The 26,439-nt window shown below is 47.7% G+C and overlaps 1 protein-coding gene across 2 annotated transcripts in view; it reads right to left on the reverse strand.

Annotated features, from left to right (window-relative positions):
• Positions 1–26,439, reverse strand: part of DLL3 (delta like canonical Notch ligand 3) — a 176,599-nt gene that overhangs the window by 104,807 nt on the left and 45,353 nt on the right. For both annotated transcript variants that reach the window (XM_081200418.1, XM_081200417.1), the window contains one exon: positions 8,305–8,521. In XM_081200418.1, coding sequence (XP_081056544.1) covers positions 8,305–8,521 — 217 coding nt within the window. The remainder of the gene's footprint in view (positions 1–8,304; positions 8,522–26,439) is intronic.

The raw sequence follows: 26,439 nt of genomic DNA on the forward strand, positions 1-26,439 counted from the left end.
TTGAGGAAGCCTGCTCTAACCTATACAGCATGCTGGCTCCATAGCCACCTGCAATGACAATGCCTAGGGAGGCATAGCATATAATGTCTCATCAGTTACACTTTGCTCCACAAGCTCATGCTAATTAACTCCATGGAGTAATCCAGATTTGAAATGTAGAAGCGGTCCTTTTTGTGGAAGTAGTGGCTGGTAGCAGGATTTAAATGTCAGACCACTTAAAAGGATCAGATGGGTATTTTTTGCCATTTTCAAGTTTGCAGGCTAGATTCCACTTTCTCACTAGTACTGAGTAGCACTATCTTCAACTACAGCACCTTTTGATGTCTATTTATGATGCCTAAGCATCTCTTATATTGCTGGAGGGGAGGTATAATCTCTGCAGAAAACTAAACCCATAATAGTTGTTTATCGGAATGTTGTAAATACAATGTTCAGGATCTTAAAGATAAATGGACTAGAGAGTTTGTGTGTTCTATTTCATCCTAATCAATTAAAAGTTGCTTCAGCAGCTACATGCAGTGTTTCTTAAAATTGAAACTGATTCAACAAGATCTGATGTTTCAGGTATACTGGAGTCCACAGTGCCTTCATAGGAAGGAATTGGCTAGCTCAGAGAGCTGGAAGGCTCATAATGTGTGCTGCTTCTGTGGGGCTTCCTTTGTGGTCAGAAATTATTGTTTGTATTAACATTGTATTGATTATATCCTTGATACCTGCTGATGTTCCTGCACTCTTAAATTATATCCCAGTGATGTGGGGGCTAAGAGATCCATATAGCTGCTGAACTAATATCAGTGTACTGGAAGAAGCAAGATCACCAGTGTTGAAGCAATGATTCTTCAACATGAACTTCGTTGGACTGGTCATGTTGTGCGGATGCCTGATGATCGTCTTCCAAAGCAACTACTCTATTCCAAACTTAAAAATGAAAAGCGTAATGCTGGTGGTCAACAAAAGAGGTTCAAAGACTCTCTCAAGCCAAATCCTTAAAAATGTAGTATAAACACCAACAACTGGGAAACACTGGCCTGCGAGCGCTCCAGTTGGAGAACAGCCTTTACTAAAGGTGTCCTGGGCTTTGAAGACGCTCGAACTCAGGACGCAAGGGATAAACGGTGCTAAGAGGAAGGCACACTTGGCAAATCCACACCGTGATCAACTCCCGCCTGGAAACCAATGTCCCCACTGTGGAAGGACGTGTCGATCCAGAACTGGCCTCCACAGTCACTTACGGGCTCACTGTTAAAACCGTGTTTAGGAAGACAATCTTACTTGGCTACAAGTGATCACCAAAGGAAAAGAAGAGATGCATAATAAAAGTGGGTTATGCAAGCCCTTATGCAAGCTAAGAGACTTGTAGTCAAAGCTGGAAGGACAAACACCATGATCTACTACTCCATGGGTCAGCAAACTAAGGACCGCGGCCGTATCAGGCCCAATTGCCTTGTAAACCTGGCCCGCCGATGGTCCAAGAATCGTTGCATGGATCGCTAGCGTGCGTGTTCTTTCCCTCTTCCTCACATGCCGGCGGAGCCTCCTCCCTCCCTCCCTCCTCTTGGCTTCTCCCCGCCCTGCCTAGAGGAGGAAGGGGGCTTGGTGCACAGCTCATCGTCCCGCCGCCAGCCCCTGCCACTCGCAAGACACAGGAGCAGCGGTTGGCTGAGCGCCCCTCTCAACTTGCCACCATTTGAAGCAGCCCCTCTCCGGAGCCCTTTCATGCGCCGCTCATCGTCCCTCGTTCATCCCCCCCCCCCAAAAAAAAATATAGACCGACCCCCATAAGGTCTGAGGGACAGTGGACTGGCCCCCTGCTGAAAACGTTTGAGGACCCCTGCCTTATACCATGGGCGGGGTACAAATAAATTGTTGTTGTTGTTGTTGTTGTTGTTGTTGTTGTTACTACTACTACTACCAGGCCTTGTCTGTCCAGAGCAAGGGTGGATAAACATCTGTGATTAAGAAAACCTGCACCTGATTAGTAAACCATATTAAGTGTGCTTTTAAAAATATGTTCTTTTAAAGAAAGAAATCTAAATTGAAAAGAATCAAATGCAATTCATAGTAGGCTCTTTAAAACCAAATCTACAACTCTCTGACAAGTGCATTAATCTTAACCGGAATTTTGTTGGAACAAGCCAACTGCAAACTGATTTATGTAGCGGGTTTCTTTCAACAAACGCTTATTAAAATTAATTACAGTTCAGGGTTTGGACATAATGTCAAACTGCAGTTAATCAATAATAGAAGCGAAAGTTCTCTGTCTTTGTGGCCACCCTTGGGAAGAAGAGGGGCACATGCAAGGGGAAGACGAGCTTCATTTCTTCCACACTGAGTCATTGTGAAGTCTGGATGCAACCACCCAGTTAAGGCCTGCTTTTCTTTGCGAATGAACAGGGTCCCCCAGCCAAGTATTATTAATATCATCAATAGGTCAGCAATATTCTGTAAACTATGAATATATAGGTACTGCCAAGCAACAGTTTGGACATATTCTTTCCATGCTGCTCTTCTATCCACTAATACGGACGCGGGTGGTGCTGTGGTCTAAACCACTGAGCCTCTTGGGCTTGTGGATCGGAAGGTCGGCGGTTCGAATCCCCGCGTCGGGGTGAGCTCCCATTGCTTTGCCCCAGCTCCTGCCAACATAGAAGTTCGAAAGCACACCAGTGCAAGTAGATAAATAGGTACCGCTGCAGTGGGAAGGTAAAGGGCATTTCCGTGCGCACTGATTTCCGTCATGGTGTTCAGTTGCGCCAGAAACGGTTTAGTCCTGCTGGCCACATGACCCGGAAAGTTGTCTGCGGACAAATACCGGCTCCCTTGGCCTGAAAGCAAGATGAGGACTGCACCCCATAGTCACCTTTGACTGGACTTAACCACCCAGGGGTTCTTTACCTTTACCTCTTTTACCTATCCACCAATTACCTATACTTACTTCTGGAAAATTAAGCATAAATATTTCAAATACAGTAGTAAGTTGTTTGTGGTTTATTTGCACAATTTCTTACTGCACAGAGAACCATAATGGCTTAATTTCACAAATGTTCTGTGGCTTTTAAAGTCAGGCCAGATCCATAGCGCAAAAGGCACACGGGCTTCTATGATTGTGCCCATAGACCATATGTTTATTTATAATAGTAGTCAATTAGTAGCTTGTTGAGGAAATATATGGATAATAAACTGGAACATTTATTTGTTTTTCTTGGTGATGTAATTCAGTGATTTAAGCTAAGGAAGCTTAAATGCCTCTGCATCAATCAAGGGCAGGGGTCCTCAAACTTTTTAAACAAGGGGCCATTTCACTGACCCTCAGACACTCAGACACTGTCGGGGCCAGACTATAGTTTGAAAAAAATATGAACGAATTCCTATGCACACTGCGCATACCGTATTTTTCACTCCATAAGACACGCTTTTTTCTTCCTAAATAGTAAGGGGAAATGTCTGTGTGTCTTATGGAGCGAATGCGTGGTCCCTGGAGCCGAATTGCCCAGGGGAGAAAAGCAGATTGTCCTTTTTTTTTTTTTTTAGAAAGAGGGAAGGGGGTGTTGAAATGAAGCTGCTGAGCAGCTGATCGGCAAGTGATCAGTAGGGAGATAAGGGACGTTAGCAATAAAAAAGGCTGCCTGGGAGGGGGGAAGTAAAAGCCCATGGATCCTCAGGATTTTTGCATTGGGGCACCCCAAATTCACCACCAGATCACATAGCATGTCCATGGCTAAAGCCTGCACCAAAAACTCCACATATCTGCTGTTTTGTGGGGCAAAAATGTGGTTACAAAGAATGGTTCCACATGGATCCTCAGGATTTTTGCATTGGGCTACCCCAAACTCACAGTCAAATCACATGTCTGTGGCCACAGCATGAACCACAAAAACCATACATCCACTGTTTCGTTCAGAATATTTTTTTTCCCTTGTTTTCCTCCTCTAAAAACTAGGTGCGTCTTATGGAGCGACAAACACGGTAATTTATTTGTCGTGCACGAAAAGCAGGAAAAACAATAAGTATTTAAAATGAAGGACAATTTTAATAAACTTACTAGTATTTCAGTGGGAAGTAAGGGGCTGCTTTTGGCTAAAGAGATGGTCAATATCGCTAATGCTCGTCTCTACAACCCAGCCTACACATGGATCACCCTCACCCCCATGGCCCAGGCTACATGCAGGCCTTCCATGCCCCCATCCCCACAACCCAGCCTATACACGTCTCCCTAACCCCCTTCCCCACGACCCAGCCTATGAATGTGCTTCCCTAACCCAGATCGCCATGACCCAACCTGCACCCGTGTCTCCTTAAGCCCCACCTCACAACCCAACTTGCTGCTCTTTTCCATCTCCCCATTTTGATTCTCTGGCCCCGTATCTGCACAGACTTATTATCCCAAAATACAGATGTGCTTTTACACTTGCAAGACTGGATGTTTTGCCATCTGCGGTATTGGAGGGTCGATTCCAAAAGATCCCGCCTGAGAAACGTCTTTGCCCCTGTGGAGACGGTAGCACCGAAACAGCGGCACACGTCCTCCTGTCTTGCACTCTCTACGAAGACCTGAGGAATGAGATCATCACTCCACTCGTACTAACCATCCCAGGGCGCTCAGCCACTGCCACAATCTCCTTTCTTCTATCAGATCACAATGAGCAGATAACAGCAAAGGTTGCTAGGTTCATAGCAGGGTCAAACAGAATAAGGGCCACTAACTGACGGCTGATTCAGGACTTTAAATTGTGCTCTTATATCAAATTCCCTTCTCTGCGTATACTGTAATGTTTTACTGTTGCTATGGCCATTGGCTAATGCGAATAATGTTTTATCTATCCTATCCAACTTGCTGCGTGTCTCCCTAACCCCTATCCAGCACCACCCAGCTAGCACGCCCGTCCTCCAACCCCAAATCCCCATGCGCCAGCCTGCCCACATCTCCCTACCCCCCCGATCCCCACGGCGCAGCCTGCCCGTGGGTCGCCCATCCCCACGACTCACTGCAGCCTCTTGCAAAAGTAGCCTCCTTTTGTCCACTTTCTCGGGACAACCGCAGCCCCTGACCTGCACTGACCCGAAGGGCATTGGGAGCCAAAGAGCGCATGCCACAGAGGAGGCGATTGGGAGAGCAAAGCTGCCCGGAGGGACGCGACTGGCGAGCGATCCTGCACACACTTCGCCAACTAGGTTGACACTACCACTCAAACCTCTCCATACTGAAGGAAATCAGCCCTGAGTGCTCACTGGAAGGACAGATCCTGAAGCTGAGGCTCCAAGACTTTGGCCACCTCATGAGAAGAGAAGACTCCCTGGAAAAGACCCTGATGTTGGGAAAGATGGAGGGCACAAGGAGAAGGGGACGACAGAAGGCAAGATGGTGGGACAGTGTTCTCAAAGCTACCAGCATGAGTCTGACCAAACTGCGGGAGGCAGTGGAAGAAAGGAGGGCCTGGCGTGCTCTGGTCCAGGGGGTCACAAAGAGTCGGACACGACTAAACGACTAAACAACAACAACTGCTGTGTGCCCGCCTGTCCGCCGCCACCACCACCGCGGAGCTCCTTCTGCGGCCGTGCCCGCCAAGCCTGTTCACCAGCAAGGCCACCCACCCAGTCAGTCCCCTCCCCCCCCCAGCGGTGAGGCGTTCACAGCTTCCGAATGGCTGCAGGAGCTTCGAGGAGCCGCAGAAGCGCTGCTGCCCACCCAGTCCCACCCCTGTGTGGCAAGGCATCTGCGACTTCTTTTCGAGGAAATGCTGTGCTCGCTGCGTTTACCTCAGCTCACAGGGACTGACTGAGTGGGCGGCAGGGTCCGCGGGCCAGATTTCTGAGCCTAGTGGGCTGGATCTGGCCCGCAGCCCTTAGTTTGAAGACCCCTGGTATAAGGCCTGATATAGAGTTTCAATAGAGAATTCAACCAAGCAGCATCTTCTGCTCACTGGACTTCCAGCTCCAGCTTTCTGCTCAAAGCCCCAGCTCTAAGAACCAACCCCAAGGCACTTGGCTGCAGAATAAATCTTCCAAGTCTAGATTTGGGTGGGGCAACTCAGATTCTTGGGTTGGTCCCTGTAATACACTCACTGCTGTCATGGATGTTATGCCGCCGAGACCATATAACACCGGTCTTGAAAGACCTACACTGGCTCCCAGTACATTTCCAAGCACAATTCAAAGTGTTGCTGCTGACCTTGAAAGCCCTGAACGGCCTCAAAGGCCCAGTATACCTGAAGGAGCGTCTCCACCCCCATCGTTCTGCCCAGACACTGAGGTCCAGCACAGAGGGCCTTCTGGCGGTTCCCTCCCTGCAAGAAGTGAGGTTGCAGGGAACCAGGCTGCAGAGGGCCTTCTTGGTGGCGGCGCCCGCCCTGTGGAACGCCCTCCCACCAGATGTCAAAGAGAAGAACAACTACCAGACTTTTAGAAGACATCTGAAGGCAGCCCTGTTTAGGGAAGCTTTTAATGTTTAATAGGTTATTGTATTTTAATATTCTGTTGGAAGCCACCCAGAGTGGCTGGGGAAACCCAGCCAAATGGGCGAGGTATAAATATTATATTATTATTATTATTATTATTATTATTATTATTATTATTATTATTATTATTATTATTATTCACAATGTGTGGTATGAATGTTACTAGCACGCACTAGTCAGTCTTTTGGGATGCTATGCAAGCAGTACTATACACATCAGCAAAGTCAGTTTCCTCCCAATGAAATTCACCATGTGAGAACTGAATATTCTGTTGTTGTCTTTGCATGGGAGTTTTAATTAACATTGACACTCTGCCCTCCTCCCTTTGTCAGAGTTCAGGAATAAGTCTGTGTTTCTGGGTAAGAAAGGAAGCCTCTGAGATCCCTGCACAACTAGCAGGGTGCATTAGGGTCCCCTGCCACATGCTCACTCTGTCCCCGGGGAAAACGTCACTGCTTATATACTGGGGGGGAGGAGATCAAGAGGCATAGTAGCCAAGGTGGTATACGCCAGACATAGTTGGACTACAACTCCCATCAGCCCTGACCATTGGCCATATTGACCGGGCTGACTGGAGCCATCATCCAACAGCATTTGGCAGGGAGAATGCAAGCAAACTTTAACCCTTCCTAGGGAGCCTAGGGATGCGGGTGGCGCTGTGGTCTAAACCACAGAGCCTAGGGCTTGCCGATCAGAAGGTCGGTGGTTCGAATTCCTGTGGCGGGGTGAGCTCCCATTGCTCTGTCCCTGCTCCTGCCAACCTAGCAGTTTGAAAGCATGTCAAAGTGCAAGTAGATAAATAGGTACCGCTCTGGTGGGAAGGTAAACAGCGTTTCCGTGTGCTGCTCTGGTTCACCACTTAGGTCATGCTGGCCACATGATCCAGAAGCTGTCTGCGGACAAACACCGGCTCCCTCGGCCTATAGAGCGAGATGAGCGCCACAACCCCAGAGTTGTCCGCGACTGGACCTAATGGTCAGGGGGTACCTTTACCTTTACCTTTAGGGAGCCTCAACATACATTTTGGTAATCTAGCAGGATAGCCTTGAAAAGCTTATCCCAAGAGCCATTTTGTAACCTTTCGCCTTTTAACAATAAATTGACAAATACTGTCTTAACTGCAAACTACTTCACTAGGGTTTCTGTACCAAAAAGCTATGGACACTTTTGACACAATAGTATGCAGATATGGGAAATGTCTAGCCAAATATAAAATGATTTACCATTACATGTCCCTCCTAAGGCACCCTGCAAGGTTTTGTGGAACCTAGACTTCTGGACATTCTTTAAAACCTTACAACTGCTGTAGTCTTCTGTGCTAGATAAATGAAGCCTTGCTTAAGACACAGCAAGATTACAGTTCAACTCTTAAAAGTATATGCTTAAAAAAACACCCTACTGCATTTGTGATACTCAAAATCCAAATTAGGATCGCCATTATTAGTGTAGGGACGTGGGTGGCGCTGTGGGTTAAACCACAGAGTCTAGGACTTGCTGATTAGAAGGTCGGCGGTTCGAATCCCCGCGATGGGGTGAGCTCCCGTTGCTCAGTCCCTGCTCCTGCCAACCTAGCAGTTCAAAAGCACGTCAAAGTGCAAGTAGATAAATAGGTACCGCTCCAGCGGGAAGGTAAACGGTGTTTCCGTGTGCTGCTCTGGTTCGCCAGAAGCAGCTTAGTCCTGCTGGCCACATGACCCGAAAGCTGTACGCCGGCTCCCTCGGCCAATAAAGCAAGATGAGCGCCGCAACCCCAGAGTCGGTCACAACTGGACCTAATGGTCAGGGGTCCCTTTACCCTTTACCTTTAATTAGTGCAATGAAACACTGCGGAGAGGAAAGGAACACTTACTGTTCAAACACGGGTTATTACTGCACCGGTCTATCTTCTTCTCACAGTTGGAACCGTGGTAATTCATTGGGCAGTGGCAAGTGTAGCCGCCAATCCGTTTCTCCACACAGGTCCCGCCATTGAAACAAGGCCCATCGGCGCAGGTCATAGCACTGACTTCGCAGTTCTTGCCGTAGAAACCTTGAGGGCAGGTGCATTTGTAGTCATTCTCCAAGTCCTGCAAAAAAAAGGACAGACAGCCGAGTGATTAGGCCTTTTTGCCCAGGATGAAAGAGGTTGAGGCACAATCCACTGAGGTTGTCTCCTGTGTAAGACCATCAGAAAGAGGAGATTGACCCAGTCCCAGCTAGATTTAAATGCTTGCTTCATGGTTACCTTTCCTCTTGACTCTTTTCCTTGTGCGTTTTTTGTCTCTTAGTTTATAAGTCTGAGAACAGGGCCCAACTCAGGTTTTCAGGAGACAGACAATACAGTGGTACCTCAGATTACAAACTTAATCCATTCTGGAAGTCCGTTCTTAAACCGAAACTGTTCTTAAACCAAGGCGCACTTTCCCTAATGAGGCCTCCCACCACCGGTGCCCTTCCACCATTCAGATTCTGTTCTTAGACCGAGGTAAAGTTCTCAAACCGGGACACTACTTCTGGTTTTGCGGAGTTCGTAAACCGAATCATTCTTAAACAGGACTATTCTTAAACCGAGGAACCACTGTACTAATTGGATAAAAATTGGATAAAAATACAATTAAAAAAAATTGTGTGTGCTTCATTGGAGTTTGCACAGGATATAGTCCCAGTGGCTCATGTCTCACTGTGTTCAGACCCCTAATCCACGGCAGTTGTTCATCTCACATATAATCAATACAAAAGACATACCTGTCATGTGTTTTAAATAGGGTTTACATTTTGATCACATTCTGACATTTAAGCTCCAAGCAGAACCAACTGATCATTATTTTGACTTGGTCCCATCAGTTCAGTTCCTGAAAAGCGTACTTAATATTGTAAACGCTCCAGTTCAAGGGTTGCCAACCCAGAGGTGCCTTCCAGATGTTGTTGGCCCCCAGTTCCCACTATCCTTGATCAATGGTGTAGCATAGGAGATGGGGGGCAAGGCAACGAGTCCCCCCGACAGGCGCCAGCTTCCACAGGGATCCCCGCCCTGGTGAAGGCAACAGAGCAGCCAAGGCCCACAGTGAGCAGGAGCGGAGAGAGGGAGGGAGGCAGGCAACGGGCAACCCAGTGCAGTGCAGCCCAGCACTCCTCTTTGCAGGTGTGTGTGTGTGGGGGGGGGTTATCCGCCAAGGGCCATGTCAGCATGGCCCCGCTTGGCTCCAGTGGGGGGGGCGCTATAGTGGCATCAGCGGCTTGCCCGCCCCAGGCACCAGCAACCCACACTACGCCACTGTCCGTGATCATTGGCCATGATGGCTGCAGCTGATGGGAGTTGGAGTCTCATAATATCTGGACTACAGCAGTAGTGATGTATGGAAGTGAGAGCTGGACCATAAAGAAGGCCGAAGAATGGATGCTTTTGAATTCTGGTGCTGGAGGAGACTCTGGAGAGTCCCATGGACTGCAAGAAGATCAAACCTCTCCATTCTGAAGGAAATCAGCCCTGAGTGCTCACTGGAAGGACAGATCGTGAAAGCTGAGGCTCCAAGACTTTGGCCACTTCATGAGAAGAGAAGACTGCCTGGAAAAGGCCCTGATGTTGGGAAAGATGGAGGGCACAAGGAGAAGGGGACGACAGAGGACGAGATGGCTGGACAGTGTTCCCGAAGCTACCAGCATGAGTTTGACCAAACTGCGGGAGGCAGTGGAAGACAGGAGTGCCTGGCGTGCTCTGGTCCAGGGGGTCTCGAAGAGGCAGACACCACTAAACAACTAAACAACAACAATATCTGGACAGCTCCATGTTGGCTAGCCCTATCCCAGCTAAAGCACTTTCAAGGATAGAAGGAATGAAAGACATCTTGGACTTATAGCTAATCTTTCACTTCATTTTACTTGCAGGGGAGCCTTGCTTTGGTTAGACTTGATTTGGTCAAAGCATTTCAGTTCTTGCAAGGCTTAACGATGAATGCTCTTGGCTTAGAAAACCTAAAGGTCATAGGTCTTTAGACCTAAACAAATACAGGTTACCTTCATTTGTAGCAGTTTATAGATCTGACCTCATATTGCAAGTTACCCTAGGTGAGTAGTGGCGAACCTATGGCATGCTTGCCAGAGGGGGCACTCTGTGGGCACGCGCGCCGTCGCCCCAGCACAGAGCTGGCAGAAGGCGAAGGTGGCGCGTCGAGTCCTCAGCTCAACTTGGGCAGCCAGAGCACCATGTGCGTAGCGGGTCGGCATAGAAAACTGCGCGGCAGGAGCGAGATGCGATGTCCGTCAGGGCGCCGACTCTCTCCAAAACGGGGGTCTCAGCTATTCTTTGGCCTGAGTTCATTGCACCCAATTGCGTGGAGGCTTCTGGAGCATATTGTGGCAATTAGTATTTTGTGCAAGCGGATTGCGAAATAGCACTGGCAATGATTTTGGCGGGCCCTCAGTTTCGGATGCTGCACAAGCAGGACAGTAAAGAGCCGAAATCCCCAAACTGGCCCGTTTGCTGCAGCGCCTTTAGGGCTCTGCACGGGATGCCCAGACTGAGGAAGGCAGCCTTGTGGCCAGGGAGGGGCAAAGGGAAGGGCCGGGTGAGGCATTGGTCTCATTCGGATATGTGATGCAGGTGTGATGTTGTTTTTAGAGGCTGGGCATGGATCCTGGGACTTGTGTCCGAGTAGACGCACCTAAGATGGGGCATCGAGGGGTGCAAAATGGAGCCACAACCTCCAGGGTGCGCGTTTTCCCTTGGGGAGTCTCCACTGTGGATGGGGAGGGTGTACCGCTCTGCACGAGTTCAGAGGCACGCTGCCACATTGGTGGGCTGCCCTGAGTTCCGCGCAGCCGCCTTCCTCCTCCTCCTGCTGGGAGGTTGAGGCTTCACACAACCTACATAAGGGCTGGTCCGGGCTGGGCGAGAGAGCGGGGCTAGCATTTGGGACAGCCCTTGGGCCCTTTCAGGAAATGGCAGTGTGATGGGAGGGCACCGCTCTGCACGCGCTCAGAGGGCCATGCCAAGAATGCTTGCTTGCTCGGGCTGGAGCTTAAAAGTGGGGAATCGTTAAAGCGTGGAATTCTCTGCCAAATAATTTTAAGTCAATGAAAGCACTTGGGATTGCTTTCCTTTGTTCGGATCATCCTTAATGCAAACTTTTACCTTTAAATAAAAAGTTGTTTGCATCACTGAAAGCTCTGTTGCCGCTTTTTTTCTTTTACGACAAAAGATGCTAATATATGAGTTGTTTTTTCTAAACTAAAATCTCAGTAAAGGTAAAGGGACCCCTGACCATTAGGTCCAGTCGTGACCGACTCTGGGGTTGCGGCGCTCATCTCGCTTTATTGGTCGAGGGAGCTGACGTTTGTCCGCAGACAGTTTTTCCGGGTCATGTGGCCAGCATGACTAAGCCGCTTCTGGTGAACCAGAGCAGCGCATGGAAACGCCGTTTACCTTCCCGCCGGAGTGGCACCTATTTATCTACTTGCACTTTGACGTGCTTTCGAACTGCTAGCTTGGCAGAAGCAGGGACCGAGCAACGGGAGCTCACTCCGTCATGGGGATTTGAACTACCGACGGTTTAACCCACAGCGCCACCCGCATCCCTCTCAGTATTCAGGTTAAATTGCTGTGTTGGAACTTTGCGATAAATAAGTGGGTTTGGGGTTGCAGTTTGGGCACTTGGTCTCTAAAAGGTTCGCCACCACTGCCTTAGGTGCACAGATTGTGACCATCAGGCATATTGGCACAAGACTGAGTCACAGTGCTACTACAATAGTAATAGTAATAGTAGTAGTAGTAGTAGTAGTAGTAATAATAATAATAATAATAATAATAATAATAATAATAATAATAATTTATTATTTATACCCCGCCCATCTGGCTGAGTTTCCCCAGCCACTCTGGGCGGCTCCCAATCAGTGTTAAAAACAGTACAGCGTTACATATTAAAAACTTCCCTGAACAGGGCTGCCTTCAGATGTCTTCTGAATGTCAGGTACAGTGGTGCCTCGCAAGATGAAAAGAATCCGTTCTGTGATTCTCTTCGTCTAGCGGTTTTTTCATCTTGCGAAGCAAGCCCATTGACGGATTAGCGGATTAGCGCTATTAGCGGCTTTTAGCGGCTTATTTGCTGATCGGATCAGCTGATAAGCGGCTTAGCGGCTTAGAAAAAGGGAGGGGGGGAAACCCCCAGCAGGAACTTGCAAGACGTTGTCGTCTTGCGAAGCAAGCCCATAGGAAATTTGTTTTGCGAAACACCTCCAAAACGGAAAACTCTTTTGTCTAGCGAGTTTTCCGTCTTGCGGGGCACCACTGTAATTATTTATCTCTTTGACATCTGATGGGAGGTACTGCTAGTGCCACTCATCCAATGACAGGCCTCTTTAAAATGTCATAAAAAGCCCTTAAGTTTAAAAGGGTCAGTCTAAAGTAGAGCCTAGAAAACCATCTCTGCACAAGGGCATTGATAGTGAGAGATTCGGGGTCAGCTCTGCATCTCATGGACCAGTTTGATTCCTTTCGGCAGCTCAGAGATGAGCATGTGCTGGAGAAGAGCAGTCTTCTAAGCTGGTACAGAGCCCTGAATACTCACCACTGGCACTCCATACAGTTAGAGAGAGGTGGGCTGGACTTCTCAGCCTTTTCAATTGTCTTTTCCATTTGTGTTTGCTCTTGTGGGCCCTGTCTTAGGCCAAGGCAACAGGCAACCCCAAACACAAGCATCAGCACTGACTGGCAATAGTTTCCTTAACTTTTTCAAAAGGAATTACTTCCGGGGGGAGGAGGTAAAAACCATTTATTAATTTCTGAGAAAGGGGGCATTAACCTTCTCAGATGACTGCTCTACCTCTAAAGCCTCCTCACTCTCACCACTCCCTGATGTGCTGGGGGAAGGTGCTCCTTGGAATTATATTCAGCAGCAATGGAAGAAGCATTCCGCACATGACCAGGGGTACTTGGATTACCACCACGTTAAAAGGCAGAGTACTGGTATTTAACACACCAAGGGTAAGTTTGGATACCATTATCTCAAGGCACATCACACTGTGCAAACCAAAGGCATTATAAATATAACCTGTTTCTGACTGCATGTAACCACCCTAGTCCACTCCAGTCTAGAAGATCTTCACTTTAAAATGTGTGTGAACACAGGAAGAGTGTCAAACAGAGCTACAAGACAGCCATGAGGATAATACAGAATCAGCTTCCATAAAATTAACTGGGGTCATGGAAGGCCTTGAGACCTGTTTTAAACATCACCTTGCCAACAAAGTTCAAGCTATGGTTTTCCCAGTAGTGATGTGTGGAAGTGAGAGCTGGACCATAAAGAAGGCTGATTGCTGAAGAATTGATGCTTCTGAATTCTGGTGCTGGAGGAGACTCTTGAGAGTCCCATGGACTGCAAGAAGATCAAACCTCTCCATTCTGAAGGAAATCAGCCCTGAGTGCTCACTGGAAGGTGAGGCTCCAAGACTCCTGAAGCTGAGGCTCCCAGACTTTGGCCACCTCATGAGAAGAGAAGACTCCCTGGAAAAGACCCTGATGTTGGGAAAGATGGAGGGCACAAGGAGAAGGGGATGACAGAGGACGAGATGGTTGGACAGTGTTCTCGAAGCTACCAGCATGAGTTTGACCAAACTGCGGGAGGCAGTGGAAGACAGGAGTGCCTGGTGTGCTCTGGTCCAGGGGGTCACGAAGAGTCGGAAATGACTAAACGACTAAACAACAACAACAAAAATGATAGAATGGTCTCCAGAGAGCCTGACTGTCCTGCTGTCTATTATCTAAGAAAAATTATTTTCACCAGTACTGAGACTGAACAAATGGAGAAAGTTGAAGCTTCTCTGCTCAGAGAGCTACATTGCAAAATGGAATTTTAAATCAGGTGGTATTTTGAACTATTGTGCTACTCAATGTAACACATTAGCACATGTTCACATGGAGACAAGCATGAAATGGGAGAAACACAATTAGGTGAGTGGTAAGTAGAGAGATCATCCCAAAATCTTGCATTACTAACACTGAGACGCTAGCACATGTTAAAGTACCTTCCAATCCATTTTTTAAATATTATATTGAAACATACGCCACACTAATTATGCATAGCCTAAAAGTCAACAACTGGTAGGCTTTTGAGCCAAACCTGACATCTCTCACTTGCTACACCTTTCTCCCTCCATGCTACTGGAAAGGCTCAAGAGGATAAGGGGTGGACAGCAAGAGGCCGAGAAAAGAGGAGGGAGCCTCTATTTCTCACCGATGCAGTTCCATTTCATCTTTGCATTTGTCTCCCTGAGCTGTCGTCTTTGGAAAGCCAATAGGAATGGAGTTGAAAGTACCAGAAAGAGAAGCTAGCCTCCTTTGCTCGTGCAACTGCTCCCTCAGACAATGCTTTCAGCAAATCTGTCCCCACTAAATGGCAACCTGGGAAGGGAACATGGACAACTGACTTCTTCTCTAGGTAGTCTACTGTCAACAAAATGTATTGCTCAGCATGGATATAAAAGGACTGAAGTTACAAGCAAAGTTATTAGCCCTAATATGAGTGAGGTAAGTCTTTCATGAACAGGATCATCAGGTTGCTGGAATAAAGTTTTGGATTTTAAAAAGTAGAATTGGCTACATGCAGCAATACTGGGTGCATCTTCACCTTCTGGTACATACTGCCAGCGACAAGAGATGCTTCTCTGGGGAAGACTAAGATGGTTCCTTTGAGTATTGGAGACAACCATGAAGGTATTAAACAAGCAAAGTAAACATTCAACCATCCAGACTCAGCACTTTGGGTCTACAGTCATTGCAACCAACCACATAATTGATAGGAGGTCAAGGCCACCCGGGTCCAAAAGTTTTCGGGGGGGGGGAGGCAGGAAATGAAGTGCTCTGGACAATCAGAAGAGAGCGACTGAATTTGGAAGTTTTAAGGATGCAAATGTAATTATATTCGTACTTAATTGGGGCATGTCTCATGGAATTTAGTTGGACTTTCTTCTAAGCAAACATGCATAGGTTCATAAATTTCCTGTCTCACAGAAGGTAGGCGAGCAGCAGGCCCTATTGTAACATGCACACTTAATACTTATGTTTGTTTCTTGAATGATGAAGTTCTAGGTAAATGCCCATTCCCTCCAGAATCAGAACTGTAGAGTTCGATGGTCATCTAGTGCAGTTCCCTGCAATGCAGGAATCACAGCTAAAACATCCATGACAGGTGACCACCCAAACTCTGCTTTTAAACCTTCAAGGAAAGAGAGTCCACCACCTTCCGAAGGAGGCCATTCCATTGTCCATCAGCTCTTACTGTCCGAAAGTTCTTCCTGACGTTTAGTCGGAATCTTCTTTCTTGTAACTTGAAGCCATTGGCTCAGGTCCTACCCTTCAGAGCAGGAGAAAACAAGCTTGCTTCATCTTCCATGTGACAGCCCTTGAGATATTTGAAGATGGCTATCATATCTCCTCTCAGCCTCCTCTTTTCCAAGATAAACACGCCCAGCTCCCTCAACCTTTCTTCATAAGGCCTGGCTTCCAGACCCTTGATCGTCTTTGTCGCCCTTCTCTGCACATGTTCCAGCTTGTCAATATCTTTCTTAAATTGTGGCACCCAGAACTGGACACAGTACTCCAGGTGTGGTCTGACCAAGGCAGAATAGAGCAGTACTATTACTTCCCTTGATTGGGACACTATACTTCTGTTGATGCAACCTAGAATAGCATTCACGTTTTTTGCTGCTGCATCACACTCTTGACTCATGTTAAGCTTGTGGTCTGCTAAGACCCCTAGATCAGCCTTTCTCAACCTATGGGTCCCCAGATGTTGTTGAACTACAACTCCCATCACCCCTAGCTAGCAAGGCCAGAGCTCAGGGATGATGGGAATTGTAGTCCAACATCTGGGGACCCACGGGTTGAGAACCACTGCCCTAGATCCTTTTCACATGCAAGCCAGGTGTCTCCCATATTTGCGCAGCTGGGTCTTCCTGCCTAGCTATATAACCTTCCGTTAGTCCCTCTTGAAATTCATTTTGTTAGTCTGGACCCAGTTTTCCAATTTGTTAAGGTCATATTGAATCCTGATTCTGTCTTCCGCTGCATTAGTTACCCTTCCCAGTATGGTGCCATCTGCAAATTTGACGAGCATCCCCTCAATTCCTTTGTCCAAGTCATTTATAAAGACATTGAACAATAACGGGCCTGGAAGATAACACAGCAACCCACTTTTCACTTTTTTTCCAGCATGACAAGGAACCATGAGTGAGCACTCTTTAGGTTCGGTCAACCAGCTACAAACCCACCAAACAGTTACCTCACATTTGGGCTGTCCAGCTCACATTACACCAGCTTCTCTGCAAGACTATCATAGGGGACATTGCCAAAAGCCTTACCTATACTGGGGTCATTCTGGACATGCCTTCAGTCTTTGCCTCTTACCTTATTCTACTGCTTGTGGTGTTCAAAACCTGTTCCAGCAGTACTTAGCCAAACCTGTTTCAGCAGCGCTTATCCAGTCATCAATTGTCTTTTGCCATTCCTTCATGACTGTAAGAACATTTTCTTGAAGCTGATAAAACTAAGTCTCCAGTTTCCTCTTCTGCATTCATGGTCCTCTGCATGTTTCAAATGACAATATTTTTATCCGTCCTCATAAAGGTGAAGGGACCCCTGACCATTAGGTCCAGTTGCAAATGACTCTGGGGTTGCAGCGCTCATCTCGCTTTACTGGCCGAGGGAGCCGGCGTACAGCTTCCGGGTCATGTGCCCAGCATGACTAAGCTGCTTCTGGTGAACCACAGCAGCGCACGGAAACACCATATACCTTCCCACTGGAACTATACCTATTTATCTACTTGCACTGGCGTGCTTTCAAACTGCTAGGTGGGCAGGAGCAGGGACCGAGCAACAGGAGCTCACCCCATTGCGGGGATTCGAACCGCCGACCTTCCGATTGGCAAGTCCTAGGCTCTGTGGTTTAACCCACAGTGCCACCTGCGTCCCTATCCGTCCTCATAGTCAGTTGCTTAAGCAGGGTATATTTAATTCCTCTTGACCTTCAACTCCTCAGATTGCTAAACCTTGCTGCTTGTATCTTCACAATCTAAACCCCAGCCCTTCCTCTGTGGACATCACTCTTATTTTGATCATGGTTATTTTTCATCTAGACTCTCTGATCTCTGCCCTATTTCTCATTCTTGTCTTTATTCTTCTGGCTGGTTTGCTCATTCTACCTGTCCTTTCAACCATCTCTTTCCTTTCTTCACCCCATCTCTATCTACATCAGCTTCTTTATCCTATTTGCACTACCAAAAAGTTGCTTTTATGTCTTTAATATTCTTGTACTCTTTGAATTCTGTCTTCCCTTCATCCTGCTGCTTTCAATCCTTGTGTTATCTGTTCTTCTCTGTAGAATATCCATTTTCTATTCTTGTGCTTTACTCATGGAATTGGTGACACTTCTTTAGCACCTTCAGACTTACCTTTTATGTAACACTTGGACTTTTTCTTCGTCATCTCTCCCAGTTCAGCCCCCAGCTTTATTTTCCCTCGCTTTACCTCCAGATTCTCCTCTTGTGCACCAGCTGGGCTGAGTTCAACGATAGAAACCAAGTGCAAGTTTGTATATAAAGCATCTAAATATGCCTTACATGGACAGTCCTCGTCCTTTACATCAGGGGTCAGCAATGCCTGGGCCAGATTGGTCCCACAGAGATCCCCCCGTGAGCTGGGTCATGCGCGTGCCTGTGTTTTGGGGCATCTGCACATGCGCAGGTGCGATTTTTGGTGTTGCGGAAGCGAGTCCCCGCGCCGTGCTGCATGGGTTTAGCGCAGCACGCAAGCGGGCAACTCAGTTCGGGGGCGGCTCGTGGGCTGCTTCCGGCCCATGGGCCTTAGGTTGCTGACCCCTGCCTTACATGGTGCGTGTGCAAGTAATGGGGTTAGAGAAGCCTTATCCTACATGTTCCTCTAATAAAAGCTTAGCCAGAGCTGTCTTTCCCCATTGGGCATACTGGCGTGTTGCATCAGGGTGCGCCCCAGTGAGTTGGGGAGCTGTGCGGCTTTGCAGGCGGCCTCCCCTTTCCCTGCCAGCTGTGCCCCGTCAACCATACGGCTGGCGGGCGTGCAGCTTGCCTCCCAAGCCTCCGCGGGAGGAGAGCGATCCCCGCAGAGGCTTGGGGAAAGGTTGACAACTCTGGGAAAGGGGGGCGCCGGAGGGATCTTGGAACCACGGCACCCGATATGCTTAAGATGGCCCTGAGCTTAGCTAACTGGTCAATTGACTGAAACCTGTTAGGAGCCAATATATATGCTCCCAGGCAACCTCAGCTTCCTCCATATAATGAAATCTCAACTAGGTGTAATAACAATCTTGGCACAATAGACTCAGCCAGAACAGAGGCTGAAACTCCCTCACTGTGGGAATGCGACCAATGTCACCTGTCTAAATAAATAGCAGAGAGAAGCTTTAGCAGAACTGACACATTGGAAAGGGATGTTTCAGGCTTAAATGCCATAATTGGTATACTGGACACAGGAATTCTGATTTCTGCTAGGGCTTATCTGCAGGGTTGCAAAGAAATTGACGTTAGTGATGGCTTGAAGGTACATCAAGAGAAGGATAGGTCTGAGTTCACTAAGGCTCTATCAGATTCAGTAGCCAAACAATTAAATGACATCTATCATAGAATCATAGAATCCTAGAGTTGGAAGAGACCACAAGGGCCATTGAGTCCAACCCCCTGCCAAGCAGGAAACACCATCAGAGCACTCCTGACATATGGTTGTCAAGCCTCTGCTTAAAGACCTCCAAAGTAGGAGACTCCACCACACTCCTTGGCAGCAAATTCCACAGTCGAACAGCTCTTACTGTCAGGAAGTTCTTCCTAATGTTTAGGTGGAATCTTCTTTCTTGTAGTTTGGATCCATTGCTCCGTGTCCGCTTCTCTGGAGCAGCAGAAAACAACCTTTCTCCCTCCTCTATGTGACATCCTTTTATATATTTGAACAATATTGGAACTTTGCTTTTACCTGCTTTTACACCAATATAAGTGCTCAAGAGATGGAGTTGTTTTCCATTCTCAACTTAACCCCTTCAGATCCAAGGCGACTGATAGTGGAGGAGTATGCTGATAACCCACTTGCTACCTTCCAAGGAAAGGATATTGGTTTGTCACCTACCCAAATTTGTTCAAGTCTCAATCTTGCAATGGAACTCTGGAGGCTTCAGGTTTCCTGCTCTACCGCACAGACAAGAGGAAAAGGCAATGAACAATGAATTAATAAGCCTACCTGGAAAAATAGTGCATGGAGAAGAAAGAGGTCGCCATATGTTCTACAGGTGGTCACTCATAGCTGGCCAGTGAAGAAACCCAGCAGAATCATGAAAACAGAATCTGAACTGCAAGCGGAAATTCAAGCCATTGTAGGTGCTTCCTTGGATTTAGGAAATGGCTTACATTATCTTCTTCTTCTTTGGCGATCGCTGGTAGCCGAGTAAGATTGTCTTCCATAAACACGGTCTGCAAGTGACCGTGGAGGCCAATTCTGGATCCACATGTCCTTCCACAGTAGGGACATAGGTTTCTGGGCAGGAGTTGATCACGGTGTGGATTTGCCAAGCGTGCCTTCCTCTTAGCACGTTTCTCCCTTGCGTCCTGAGTTTGAGCGACTTCAAAGCCCATGACACTTTTGGTAAAGGCTGTTCTCCAACTGGAGCGCTCGCAGGCCAGTGTTTCCCAGTTGTTGGTGTTTATACTACATTTTTAAAGATTTGCCTTGAGAGTCTTTGAACCTCTTTTGTTGACCACCAGCATTACGCTTTCCCTTTTTAAGTTCGGAATAGAGTAGTTGCTTTGGAAGACAATCATCAGGCATCCGCACAACATGACCAGTCCAACGAAGTTGATGTTGAAAAATCATTGCTTCAACACTGGAGATCTTTGCTTCTTCCAGTACACTGGTATTGGTTCGCCTGTCTTCCCAAGTGATGTGTAGAATTTTTTGGAGGCACCGTTGATGGTATCTTTCAAGGTTTACATTGTAAATACCTGTCTAATTATAACCAGAGTGGCAGTGTTGAACTAACCTTTTAGGATCCTGATGTATGGGATAACATCATGGGCTGGCTGTACACAGATGAATGGTGGGAGGCACCAGTTGGAGAACCCTCAAGGGATGGAGACTCAGAGCCCAGAGATTGGTGGCAAGACAGCAATTTGTGGTCAGAGGGAGAAGCCTGGGAGAAGGTGGTGTCAGAAGCCAAAGAGGTAATGGTGTTTTAGCAAGCAGGAAGAGTCTGTGGCAGACAGAATTCCAGAATCAGAAGTAGAAGCAGAAGAGGAGAGAAGCCAAGAGGCAGAGATGAGTCATGCTGGTGAAGAAGCCAGGGTGTCTCTCTCCCACCCCACCGCGCGCTGCAAAAAGCTACGCTCCGCCCTGGTCTCCCAGAACCAGGAGATATATGAGGAGCAAAAACAGGCATGGCAGCAGCGTCTCAGACTGCATGGGAAGCACCTAAGACAGGAGGAGACTTAGGCAGTTGAGGGAAGGTGGAGACCTTTAAACTCCACAACTGCCTCATAGGGCAGAGTTGCTGTGCTCATGAGGCTCGGCAATGTGGAGCAGACTTTGTTTCTTCTAATAGAGAGTTAGCATCACTTACTGTGTGTGATTTAATTGCTGAGCTGGTCTTGACACCCACTCCCGTCACATAAAGGCATGGTTAAATGAGGAAAAAATGTTTATAATATACAGATGGAACAGTGGGGACTTATGTAGATTAAAGGGCTAAAATTTGCATAGAATCATAGAGTGCTATACAAATTTAATATATATATTTTTTAAAAAAATTAAAAATGCTTTTATTGAACTGGCCACTGCAGTTTTCGATGGCCACTACAGCAAGGTCCCGTACACAGACAGACATTTTGTTTGTGGTCAACCTCAGGTGGTAGGCATCACTCATTATCTATTATACAGAGATCCAAGAGATCGCTTTCTGAAACCTTTGTTCACATAAGCAAGCAGGTACACCCAGGGGGAAATTTTGTGTGTGTGTGCGCGCGCACGCACACACACACGCATATAAAATAAAAATCAGGAAAAAGGAGTTAGATAAAATCGCTATAAACTGTTGTGGTTAATCTTAAATCAAGACGGATTTCAATTTGCTGGTGTCTCTGGTAACTTCTCTCTCTTACATCATGGATGTTAGCAAACTGGATTTTACAAAGGCAAAATAATATTAGAATTGGAGCTGTCAGAAACATAAGGGAAACTGTTTTAATGCTCTGGAACTTGGCAAAGCCGATTTTTATATTATGGATGGATGCTCTGCACTATTTTACTAATACTGTCATTTAACACAAGTTTGTCATGGTCTTTGGCTAGAACAATAAACTTATGAACTGAATATAAAGCCTCTAGCTGCTGTAGGCACAAGTAACAGGAATAATTTACTCAAGCACTACTACTCTTGTAATTACTACTTGTAATCTGGTGAACCGGGTTCGCATCTCCGCTCCTCCACCTGCAGCTGCTGGGTGACCTTGGACCAGTCACACTTCTGTGAAGTCTCTCAGCCCCACTCACCTCACAGAGTGTTTGTTGTGGGGGAGGAAGGGAAAGGAGATTGTTAGCCGCTTTGAGACTCCTTCGGGTAGTGATAAAGCGGGATATCAAATCCAAAACTCTTCTTCTTCTACTCTAAGATGCAGTGAAGATTAAAATTAAGGCACCTGGCTCTTTGTTTTGAATGTTACTGCTTTCTTGGTGTGGAAGAGTGTGGTTATGCCCTTCACAATATGGCACCTATTGTTGATATCTGTCTGTTTCGGGAGACAATGGAGGAAAGCACCTTTGGAGGTTAAACCATTGGAGAGTTACAGCGTCTGCTGCAGTTGTGGAGACCAATACAGAAGAGACATGTTTTGTTGCAGCTGGGGCAGTTGAAGGCGTGCAGTTGTGCTGTTGCAGAAGCACCATGGCATTTCTTCTTTCTACACTCCTCCCAGCAGTCATTCCTCCTCTGGTCACTGCTGTGGAAACATGACCTGTCTGCCTCCAGGCACTGGGGTTGTCTGCAAGGGATTCTCACACAGCGGAGTTGATGTTGCCAGCCTTTATATGCCATCTGCAGACATTTTTGTCACTCAGTGTCTGAAGTTGACTCCCTATAGAGCACATTCTTTGGGAACCTGCCATATTCCATTCTGTGGATAGGACCAAGGCAGCATAGACATTGCTGAGACAGGCGTGTGAAGAGGCTGGGAATTTGAGCACATCTTTGTTTGAGACTCTATGAGGCTCAACATCTTCCTGATACAGCACATGTGGAAGACACCGAGGCTTCACTTCTTCCCATGATTCACTTTCATAAAAGTGTGTGCTCAACACTCAAGCCTAGTAGACCTTCATCTTCGTACTGGACGTTAGTATCGCATTCTCCCATACCCCTTTGGATAGCCAAGCCATTGCCGTAGCTTCCTTGCCAATACACTTTTCCAGCACTGTGTCAATGGGAAGATTGCTGGTTATGGTACACAAAAATCATCAACTACCTTAAGCATGGGATCACCAATGCTGATGCATGGAGTGCTGACTGAGGATGTTGTTCTTTATCGGGCTGACGTTAAGGCCGATCTACCTGCAGGTTTGGGCAAAACGGTTGATGCATCACTGTAGAGTTTCCTCAGAGTGCATTGTCAAGGCTGCATTGTCTGCAAACAATCTCTTAGATATGGACCCGTCACACTTGAATTTATTATTTCGGACCCGTCACACTTTCCTCTTGGTGCGGAAATGTGCGAGGTTGAACAGACCCCAGTTGCTCCTTGAATGAAAGCACACACCATCTTCCATTAAGCTGAAAGCATACGAGAGCACCAGGGAGAAGAATATGTCAAAGAGAACCGCAGCAAAAAAACAGCCTCTGCGGTCCGGTCCTCTGCTGTCACAGTCCGGTTAAGGGACGATCAAAATCCCGGCTGGGGACGTCGGGACTGGGGGCAAGATGGTGGGGTGGGAGCAGGAACGCGAGTCCAGAAGTCAGGGGTCTGAGGGTCGAGAAGCAAGGAGTCACGAAGTCAAGGGTCCGAGGATCAGGAAGGAAGGAGTCATGAAGTCAGAGGTCCAAGGATCAAGAAGCAAGGAGTCACGAAGTCAGAGGTCCAAGGATCAAGAAGCAAGGAGTCACGAAGTCAGAGGTCCAAGGATCAAGAAGCAAGGAGTCACGAAGTCAGAGGTCCAAGGATCAAGAAGCAAGGAGTCACGAAGTCAGAGGTCCGAGCATCAAGAAGCAAGGAGTCAAGGAGTCAAACGCAGCAAGGCAGGGAACATGTTGCTGTGGCAAAGAGCCGAAGGGAAATGCTGAGCTTATATCCCTTCCCGGCTCTTGCCACCAGGTGCAGTGAGTTACCAAGCGGCCTCACCTGTGTGGCTGTGCCTTGCCTCTTCAGAACAAACTTAGGAAGACCCCAGTCCTGAAGAGTCCTATTGGTCACAGGGCCTGGCTCCTGCACGCACACCTGACATGAGCCATCATACTGGATAGTGCCATGCATGTTCTCGTAGAACGACACAATCATCTTGTGAAGCTTAGGTAGGTGGGCAAGGCCTTCACCAGGTCTATGAAGGCAACATGCAAGGGGCGTCTCTGCTCTCAGCATTTCTCCAGCAGCTGAAACAACAATAAAGTTATGTTGTCTGTGGACCTCTGCGCTCCAAACTCACACTGTGACTCAGGATAGGTAGACGCTGTCAGCAAGTGACTGCAACCCACAGTACTGAGCAAGAAGATTCCACAATAGTTACAGCCATGGCAGGCACCTTCCTTTGTTCTTGTAGAGGGTCACCATGCTGGAGTTGCACATGTCATGTGGCACTGATCCTTGATCTCAATACTGCAAGAGGCAGCTGTGGAGATATGTCATGAGGGAGGAACTGAAGCAGGCTTTAAGCATTTCTGTTAGGATTCCCTCCTGTCCTGGAGTTTTAACACATGCCTGAGAGTTGATGGTGACCTTCAGCTTGTCAAGGTAGGGACATTCAGCTTCCGCAGGACAGGTAGTCTGGATGCTGTCAGTTGCTGTGTCAGAGACCATGTTTATCTGTGAGCACTGTTTTTCATAGGACGCAGGTGGCGCTGTGGGTTAAACCACAGAGCCTAGGGCTTGCCGATCAGAAGGTTGGCGGTTCGAATTCCCACGACGGGATGAGCTCCCGTTGCTTGGTCCCTGCTCCTGCCAGCCTAGCAATTCGAAAGCATTCCAGTGCAAGTAGATAAATAGGTACTGCTCCGGCGGGAAGGTAAACGGCGTTTCCGTGCGCTGCTCTGGTTCGCCAGAAGCGGCTTAGTCATGCTGGCCACATGACCTGGAAGCTGTACGCCGGCTCCCTCGGCCAGTAAAGCGAGATGAGCGCAGTAACCCCATTGTCGGCCATGACTCGACCTAATGGTCAGGGGTCCCTTTACCTTTACTGTTCTTCATAGTGCTCTGCCCATCACTTCATCTGCATATGGCAGCCTTTGATGATCTCGCCCGACAAGCTTTTCAGTGGTGCAGTTTTCCTGACAGTTGGTCAAAAGGCTTTCTTTGTGGCTTCATACCTTTTATTTTGAATTCTGGTGCTGGAGGAGACTCTTGAGAGTCCCATGGACTGCAAGAAGATCCAACCTCTCCATTCTGAAGGGAATCAGCCCTGAGTGCTCACTGGAAGGACAGATCCTGAAGCTGAGGCTCCAAGACTTTGGCCACCTCATGAGAAGAGAAGACTCCCTGGAAAAGACCCTGATGTTGGGAAAGATGGAGGGCGCAAGGAGAAGGGGATGACAGAGGATGAGATGGTGGGACAGTGTTCTCAAAGCTACCAGCAGGAGTTTGACCAAACTGCGGGAGGCAGTGGAAGACAGGAGTGCCTGGCGTGCTCTGGTCCAGGGGGTCACGAAGAGGCGGACACGACTAAACAACAACCTTTTATAAGTGCTGCCAGTGTCAGCAGTGAGTCGAATGCTCTGATGCAGCTTTAGCCAGTAGTCCTTGGCACATTGTCTGGCAATCTGCTGGGCATCACTCCTTGCCTCTCTCGGTGCAGCAAGTGTCTTTTTGCAGGGTACACGCTTGTAGTTCACAAGAACCTTGTGCTTGGCAGCGGTAACAGGCTCCATGCCTTTTATGCCAGCCTCAAACCAATTGAGGATCTGTTGCTCTCTTTTGCCAAAGGAGGACAAAGCTGTGTCTTGGTTGCCTCTTTGATGTGGTTCAACGTTATCCCTGAGGCAGTTCAGTGGGACTTGTCTGACGGAATCAGAGAAGCGTTCAAAGTTCAGGTATGACTGTTCTGGCAGTGTTAATTCGAGGCTGCGCTTTCTGCTTTGTGCTACGGGCTCTCTTTGGCTAGAGATGACTCTTGCTTGCCACCAGGGAGTGATCCACGTCACAGTCAGCACTGTGGTAGTTCCATGTGACGGGAACAGAGTTTAGTGCCAGTTGCCTGGTGACAAGCAAGTCGAGCTGGTGCTAATGGCGTGACCTTGGATGTTTCCAGGAGTCAGTGTTTTGCCTTGGTAGGGAAGAATGTGTTTGTGATGCAGAGGCTGTGATACAAGGACAGCTCAAGCAGCCTTTCTCTGTTATCATTCATGCTGCCAATATCAAAATGGCCATGCAGTTGTTCCATGTGTGATGATCGTACTCTGCAGTAGTATAGGAAGAAGTATCCCTGCTTGTCACACAGGGGACCAGACTCCATGAGGAGGAATATGTATATTATATGCATATAATAGTTGAATTGGTGCTGGAGGAGATTCTTGAGAGTCCCATGGACTGCAAGGAGATCAAACATATCCATTCTGAAGGAAATCAGCCCTGAGTGCTCACTGGAAGGACAGATTGTGAAGCTGAGGCTCCAAGACTTTGGCCGCCTCATGAGAAGAGAAGACTCCCTGGAAAAGACCCTGATGTTGGGAAAGATGGAGGGCACAAGGAGAAGGGGACGACGGAGGACGAGATGGTGGGACAGTGTTCTCAAAGCCACCAGCATGAG

The sequence above is a fragment of the Podarcis bocagei genome, assembly GCF_964188305.1.
Source record: "Podarcis bocagei genome assembly, chromosome: 7".
Lineage (NCBI taxonomy): Eukaryota > Metazoa > Chordata > Lepidosauria > Squamata > Lacertidae > Podarcis > Podarcis bocagei.